Here is an 8,506-nt window from a genome sequence, read left to right as displayed (position 1 = left end):
GAGGGTTACGGTGTGCGATCGTGAGAAATGCAACTACATGGTGGTAACCTTTGTTGGGGCCAAAATGGTGGGCTGACCTCATCGCTTTTAATGCGTAGCTCCAGCCATTCAGGCCCAAGTCTCACTTGCTGAGCACATTGAATTCTGTGGCCTGTCACAGATATTGCCCTTCAGTTATCTGGGTCTCCGACTCCAAGAGGGGGGGAAAAAAAAAAACTGTTTTGGGGGGCAAACAACATTTCTATGCGTTGCTATCTGATTCCAATACAACGAGACAGAATGGATTCTTTAGTGGTTTTAATATACACTCTACAATAAATATCAATTTCATGTCATTTACATATTTTACAGTAAAATATATTCATATATGTAAAAATGGTTATAAAAAAATGCCTCCTCAAGAGATTTAGAATATCAACTCAAACTCGGATGCTTAAAAAAAAACAAACAGATAGCTGCCATGTCTAGCTTCATTGTACTTTATACATTCTTTAGAAATCAATCTTTCTATTAATTCAATTTCCCGCTAATTTAATGAATTCACTGAACTGGGAAATAACTATCAGATTAGACATCGAATGGAGAACAAACACATAAGCAGTCCACCATGAGAAGATACACGTGTTTTTTCTCACGGCTCCGTGTGACGGTTTCAGCTCTCAGCGGCCCCCGGAGCGCTGCTGATGGGAATGTTTAGTCCTCTTGCTTAGAGGAAGAACAGAGAGAGGAAGAGCGTCAAATGGCCTTCTCTCACTCAACAAGTGCCCCCTAGGTAGCCGCTTCATGAAGTGGGCTTCTCTCTGGTGCTGCTTGGTCTTTGAGGCCTTCCTCGGGCGGCCCTTGCGTGTGAAAGCCATGTACCAGCCCTCGTATTTGGCGTTTTGGAGCGCTGTGTAGTTATTTTCCAGAACAATCTCGGTAAAGATGCAGTCTTTGCCTCTTCCCTTCCTCTGGATAAAAAGGAGACGGAGAAGTGAATGAATTTTGGACACCCACAAATTCTAACCTTCTTCCATCATGCGACTAAAATGATGTACAGTCGATCCTTTTTTTGCTAGGACTTTAACTCGGGGACCACCCACCAGTGCTGAAAACCGCCAGTAATTGAGATGCTCATAAAAAAGTCTAATTTGACACCCTAACACAAACCAGCAGGAGGCCTCACTCACGGTGCAACCAAAAGTAACATATGTGGAACACACAATGCAACAGCGCCACACGGACTACGCAGGTATATAAACAAATGCTTACATGCTAATACACATGCAAAAGAATACGTTTTGCATACAATACGTATTAGTAAAATTAATAAAAATTAGTACGTTTTCTTGCAATAAACGACATAATTATAGAGATTATAAAAACAAAATAGACACTAAACTAAAATGTTAAAATGTACTTACTTTGCATTTTCAAGCATGGCTTAATCAACCAAAATACAGACATAAGACTCTCAGAAGATGCATTCAAAGACGCTATGTAATATTTTAATATTTTAGACTGGTCAGTAGGTGTCAGTGATGTTACTGTAACCGTCTCTGAGACACACAAGCATCAAACTCGATCGCCGGAACAGCGCGCTTTTATTGTTCAACATAAGCTACTGTTGTGGTTGTAATCCGAAAACTCCGAAACCCCGATGTCACTTCCTGTCCGTCCTGCTTGAGTTTTGTTTATGCCTTAACGAGATGATTAAAGAGATGAGTGTCACGATCAGGCTTCACCCCCCTCCCCCGTGACAGCTCGTTTAGTTCCTATTTTCTAGTCTCTAGTTTTCCCTTCCTAGTTCATGCCCTTATTTTGTATTCACTTCCTCTGTTACTTTGTTCTCTTTTCCGTTGATTTCCATTTTCTCCCGCACCTGTTTTCCATTTGTGATTCCTATTTAGTTCAGGTGCGCGTTCCTTTCTTTGTCGGTTCGTTGTCTTGTGTTAAGTCGGACTTGCTGGCGCGTCATTCTGCTGCATAGCATAAATAAATATATTTTTTACCTGCATCTGGGTCTGTGCATCCTGGAGTCGAACCCAAAAACTCACAAAAAAAAAGTTGGAAAAATTTACAAAAAAAAGAAACCGATATGTAAAGTGACATCATACAATTTTCTGCGCGGCACGTATGTGCATCAAGCATAATCTTAAAGGTGATGTTATTTCATTTCTATAGGCCGCTAATAATGTTGAAAAACTGTATTTATGTAAACATTCTATGCTCTAACTACAAAAATAATACATTCATAAAGAAGGAATCCTTTTTTGCGGAAATTCACTTCTCACGCTGTATTAAAACGAGGGATTACTGTACATATTCACTCATTATGAGTCAGCATGTGTGCCTGTTTGACTCCCTGTAACTGCATCCTAATGCGGGGGTGTCCGACCTGTGATGACACAAAGTATATTGGAATTCTTCTCACAAACTCAGGTGCCCTGGCTTCACCCCGATGTGACATCAAGCAACAATGGCGGCAACGACTGCGGCCATTTAAACTAAATGTATCTGTAAATATGATTGATTTTTGTGTGTGTTGCTATAAATGTGTTCCCTGGGGGAGAAGAGTGAATGGCGGACAAGAGGTCATCAGGAATTCTTGAGTTTCATCTTGCCGTGGGTTACGACCCATGTTTTTATTCTGGATTATTGGGCCTTTTGTGACATTAAAGCAACAGCACTGACACCCATTCCAGAATACTAAGTCTTTGAATGCATCTTTTGAATGCATTATATTTGTCATTTGGTGAATGTGTAGGGATCCACTAAATATAATCCCATTTATTATACATATATTTTATTTTTCCAATATCCCAAAGGCTGATGACGTTAAAAAAAAGGGACACCCCAGTACTACTGTAAAACGTTTCACCATTACTTTTGGGATGTCCAATATTGGCTTTTTTGCTGAAAAACTATATTGTCCAACTCTCAATTTCCGATTCCGATATCAGCCAATACTGATATGTGTCACATGACATATGTCCTGTGGTGGAGGGTTAGGGTTAGGGTTAGGGTTAGAGTTAGAGTTAGGGTTAGGATGTGTTGTAAACAGCATTTTTTAAACATCAGTTTTCATGATCAGGAAAAAAATCTAATGCCGATATCAACCAATAATTATCGGACATCCCTAATAATAATAATAATAATAATAAAAAAAAACACTGTTACCTTTCCAATCAGCTTCCCTCTCTTATTCATACAAATGTAGTATCCAGTCTTCACTCCTCTGATGCGAACGCGACTCCCAAAAGAGTCGGTCTCCACCTCCAGTTTAGCTGCACAGACAAACACAAATAAAACAGAAAGTAAGAAGAGGTAGCACAAACACTCGTATTGTCATATTACTGTGTAGATATTTTGCCCGTTTTCCTCATCAGTGTACTCTTAACGTATCGTACAATTCACTATAGATCTGGAAACATCCCATCCAGTGAACCAGAATTGCAAGGAAGACGTAAAAATTCCATCTCTTAACGATCCAGAAGACACACATAAAGTCTTGCTGTGATGCGCTTCAAACAAGAGAGAAAGAAGCTGGCAGATTTGGGCCGCATACAAGAGTGACACCCACTTAGTAGGTGTGCGTGTGTGAGAACTAGTGTGTGGGTAGAGAAATCCACGGGACAAAAGGCTGCATGAAAAAAGGCAAGGAAGTGTGAGCACACTGGCCTCACTTCTCATAAATGGAGTCCTAAGGAAAATTCCTTCCATAATGAGCTTCCTAAAGGCAGATATTGAAGGAATGGAAAGGCGGCTGTGGACGTCCTGGGGGTCAGGACTTTAGCAACCTATTTCTTAGCCAGAATAGTATGGCCAGAAATAGCCTGACTTGAAAGTAGGTGTCACTGACTTGATCCATTTGTGGAACGCCAGCGCACGAAAGATCTCATAAGGGATGTTGACACCTCACTTCTGTTTAAGCTTCTGTTTTTGTTCCTCAGGTGGCCAAAAACAACAGAAATGAAACGGCTTCCTACCATTGTGTTGGCATTCCATAGCATTTCAGTATGTGGAATCAAACTATGGAATGGATTGAGTAAGGAAATCAAACAATGCACAACGATGAGCCAATTCAAGAAACAATACAAGCAGTTGATGTTTGCTAAATACAAGGATGAAGAGTCTTGAACCAGTCCAAAGTACCGAAGTACGAGGTGCATTATTAAAAAAAAAAACATTAAACTGTATTATAGAAAGCAGGAGGTGAACAAATGTAACTGTTAGTGATTGTAAAAGTACCAGATGGAGGGGTAGGATTTAATAAGCTTTGCTTCTTCCTACTCCTTTTGGACATGTGGAACTGGGAACTGATTATGGGATGCACTCAATTGGAAACTGATGCATGTTCAAATGAAATAAAACCATTACCATTACCATTACCATTACCATGACCATTACCATTACCATTACCATTACCATTACCATTACCATTACCATTACCATTACCATTACCATTACCATTACCATTACCATTACCATTACCATTACCATATCTACTCACCAGAACTGATATGCGGTGTACAGTTCATGGCGACAGATACATTTAGTTTAAATGGCCGCAGTGGTTGCCGCCATTGTTGCTTGTGTCCTCCGCATTAGGAGGAAGTTACAGTAACTGTTACATTTGTTCACTTCCTGCTTTCCATATTACAGTTTAAGTTTTTTTTTTAAATAATGCACCTCTAGGTGCATTATTAAACTAGGAAGAAGCAAAGCTTATTAAATCCTACCCCTCCATCTGGTACTTTTATAATCAGTAACTGTTACATTTGTTCACTTCCTGCTTTCCATAATACAGTTTGTTTTTTTTTTTTTAAATAATGCACCTTGTACCGAAGTACAAGGTGAATGCACCTCGTACCGAAGTACAAGGTGAATTATTAAAAAAAAACTGTATTATGGAAAGCAGGAAGTGAACAAATGTAACAGTTACTGATTATAAAAGTACCAGATGGAGGGGTAGGATTTAATAAGCTTTGCTTCTTCCTACTCCTTTTGGACATGTGGAACTGGGTTCAAATGTTCAAATGAAATAAAACCATTACCATTACCATTACCATTACCATTACCATTACCATTACCATTACCATTACCATTACTATTACCATTACCAAATAGGACTGTCCAATATTATGCACGCTAACCAAGAGTATGTCCTCTATATAATACCTCACAAAACACACTCATTGTAACTTCCTACAGTTTTTCTACCTAGCATGCACATTTGTGTTATTTCATGTACCCCACAACAATAATTAATATATTCTTATTAACTGAACACAACAATGTTAAGTTCAATTTTTTACTGTTTATAATGGACTCCTTTCTCATTGAACTGAATGAGGTACCACGGATATTACACGCCATGCAATTGTACACCTTGTTCATTTAATGGTGTCATGTGACACAGGTCCTGGTCACTCGGTTTATGTAACTCGATTATTACTCGAATATTTTACAATTGACAGTTGAGTATATTTCTGGATAAATATGTAATGTTGTCATTTACCGTGGGCCGCCCCGTCGTCTCCATTGGCGTTGACCCTCTTGTTGGACAGCACCTGGACGTGTTTCCCGCTGGTCCGGCTGTACAGTTGGTAGGTTCGAGTCAACCGGCGGCTCATCCGGTCCGACAGTCGACTCTGCTCGGTGACATGTTGCTTGAAATTAGGAGGAGACTGCACGGTGTTCTGCAGGACAACAGCAAACATATGCACTGATTGATTTCACCATTGCAACAATGAAGCCTTTAAAACCATTTCATTCTATTCAATCGATGTGGTGTTTGTCCATTTTAAGGATGCTTTAAAGGAGCCGCGGGGATGACAATTCCCTTGCTTATTTGCCTTAACCGCCAGTGATCTTTCACCCCCTTCTTGACTTTTCTCCCCCTTCAATGCAGTAGTGCACATATGTTTTACCAATCACCTGTCAAAGCGAGATCTTGCCACTTTTCAAGATGTTTGAATTTTTGCCAGTCGCCATAGCCCCCCTAATAAAATGTCTTCATTATTATTGCAGCCCACTGCAGATGTACAGACATGCAATTTGTGCAATGCCAATTATCATACCTGATTATGGCTGTTTGATATGACTTAGCTCATCTTATTATTTAAGTCCTATTTAAGTGTAAAAGTTAACAATATATGTCATTAACATGATTTTTAGAACAATTCGAGGGCAAATAAAAAGGAGTTGTAAGCCGAAAATGAACTTTGTAATTAATATTAATTAATACAAATGATTGTTCATTGTAATACAAATAAAGTTACCTGTGCGTAAAAGCAAAGTGCTGTGAACTGGAGTAACCTGTGTGAGAAAAAGAATAAATATGTCAAAAATTAAAACTATAGATTATATTTATACAACAAAAATGACATAATTTATGTTATATTGAATGAAATAACTCATAATTATACTTACAGATAACCTAACCTCGATGTTCTCAGCCTCATCTTGTAATAATTCAAATATTGATTCATGAATATTCCGCTGATTCGCTGCTGGGAGGTCTCAGAAAATTGAAATGAAGTTCCCCCTGCTGCAGAATCAAAGTTTAGGGGTAATTGAAGGCGTCCATAGACGTTCAGCGTCCCATGCAGGTGATGGCTGCCATCTCCATCTCATTCAAATCAGTCCAAATGTCTTCATGGTGACAATCCCAACGGAAAATCCGTTCAAAGAGTCGCCGCTGATATGAAACCTTGTTCAAAAAGCTTGTCCAAAAGTATCTCAGTGGAGGCTGTGCAGCGTGGAACGTTTACGCGTGGAACTTTTACGCACCAGCAATACGCGCGGTATGTAAACAGGGCAAGCCAAATCCACAAACGTGACCGCAGCGATTCCTTGTAAAGATGCAAAAGACCTCCTTGCGAGTTGTTCACATCGTAAAAGTCAAATGTCACTTTCCCCCTGCGTGTGTCCACGCCAGTCCAGCAGCAGCAGCAGCAGCAGCATCAGCGTCCATCCAACATTTAAATAGCGAAACTTGCGTGAAAGTCAACATCCTCGGCGAGAGCAGGCGTGGCCTTCAAGCTGGAGCGCATTTGAAACCGAATACTTGTTGAAACTCTTTACATGCCTTAACTACAGGGAGTGAGATGTATATACAGTAGCATAGATACACACTGGAGCTTATTTGTGGCAAAACCAAAACACGCACACCACAAGAAATGCTATTATTAGTGTGTTTTTCCAGAACATATACCATGTCAACGACAATTGAGCATATCTCCATCCATGTCAAATCACCTTCAATTGTTTTTTTTTTTTTTTCTTGGTTCTGTCAGCACATGGAAAACTTTGCTGGCATGTACTTAAGAACATATCCAGTTACATTAGAACATATTCCCTGGTTGCAGGTTAGAGGTGCTTTTCTGGTCCCACAGGGAAGACCTTGATGTACTTTTTCATCCGACATATGTAAGTAATATGTATTCCATGTGAACACAAAATGGTTTTCACATAGCATAGCTACGGATACAAACCATCTCGCTCACAATTATTCCTTTCAGCTTAACGCAATTGTGCAAGGTTTTCCTGTCATATGTGATGATTATATTATCAGTGGTGCAATTTCACTCCCCCTATTTATGCATGATAAAAAGGATATACATAATTGTGTAAACGTATAACCACATTACAATTATGTTATGGTTTATTTGCTTCGGATGTGCTTAACAAGTCACATAATTCCATTTAAACCATTCAAAAATGTGTACGTCCATGTTTATGACTGATGTTTCAGTTTTACGGCTGGTCATCAAGGTTTAACAAAGAAACTATCATGCAGTGATGACGGAAAGAAGAGGAGGATGGAAAAAAAGAAGGGCTGTCTGATCATTTAAAAAAATTAATCAATCAATTAATCATATATGGACAACATGCAAACCCCACACAGACATACCCAAGACTGTGTGGCTAGCATGCTAACCCCTCATTCATTGTACTAAAAATGTTTTAAAAAATTAATCAGATTAATCAATAAAAAAATTAATCATGATTAATCACCAAGCAGAAATGACAGGATGATATATAGTTTATGTATTAACGGTTCAAAATGAACTGAAAGTGTCAGTCAAGCTAAAACTAAACTAAAACACACACGTCTAAAATTGTATTTGTCTAAAAATAGTCTAATTAATAGCGGTAGAACATTTGAATCACACTTTAAACCGTGTAATTATGAGCAATGAGGGGTTGCCTTCATAGACATCACGTAATTTAAGTTTGTTCTGTCTTTTCCAGCATATTAAATGTGGCAAATTGTACATCCGAATTAAGACTTACTAAGTGAGTGACAAAAATATCCATTTCATGTTTTTCTTTATCTTCTTGTTTATTTACAGACATATTATAAAACTATTTTTGTGATGTTCAAAGTGTCCCCGAATGCATCTTGTGGTCTTCTAAAGAGAATGAAGAAGTGTCGTTCCGAGGATGAACAGCTTAGAGACGTATTTGAGTTGGCGATACATACGTTATATGGTGTTGGAATTGTACCGCTGTTGATGTA

General features: G+C 38.9%; 1 protein-coding gene across 1 annotated transcript; it reads right to left on the bottom strand.

Annotated features, from left to right (window-relative positions):
• Positions 1 to 310: 310 nt before the first annotated feature.
• fgf8b (fibroblast growth factor 8b) lies at positions 311 to 6,706 on the bottom strand. The gene is made up of 5 exons (XM_058091710.2): positions 6,415 to 6,706; positions 6,264 to 6,300; positions 5,501 to 5,681; positions 3,160 to 3,266; positions 311 to 950 (listed from the first exon to the last, which is right to left on the bottom strand). The coding sequence occupies exons 1-5, from the start codon at positions 6,471 to 6,473 to the stop codon at positions 660 to 662; spliced, it is 675 nt and encodes a 224-aa protein (XP_057947693.1). The 5' UTR covers positions 6,474 to 6,706; the 3' UTR covers positions 311 to 659.
• Positions 6,707 to 8,506: the final 1,800 nt, after the last annotated feature.

Source organism: Doryrhamphus excisus, linkage group LG9 (genome assembly GCF_037039965.1).
Source record: "Doryrhamphus excisus strain RoL-2023G ecotype Guam linkage group LG9, RoL_Dexc_Guam_v1.1, whole genome shotgun sequence".
NCBI classification, from domain to species: Eukaryota; Metazoa; Chordata; class Actinopteri; order Syngnathiformes; family Syngnathidae; genus Doryrhamphus; species Doryrhamphus excisus.
The sequence above is the reverse complement of the archived record's forward strand: the minus strand, read 5'-3'. Positions and strand labels throughout refer to the sequence as shown.

What these genes read in the sequence shown, in the direction of transcription:
- fgf8b (XM_058091710.2), bottom strand. Translation starts at nt 6,473, where the DNA reads ATGAATCAATATTTGAATTATTACAAGATGAGGCTGAGAACATCGAGG. An exon ending in AGACGACGGGGCGGCCCACG is followed by an intron (nt 3,267 to 5,500) that starts GTAAATGACAAC and finishes TTGTCTGTGCAG; the next exon opens with CTAAACTGGAGGTGGAGACC. An exon ending in GAGGGAAGCTGATTGGAAAG is followed by an intron (nt 951 to 3,159) that starts GTAACAGTGTTT and finishes CTTTTTATCCAG; the next exon opens with AGGAAGGGAAGAGGCAAAGA.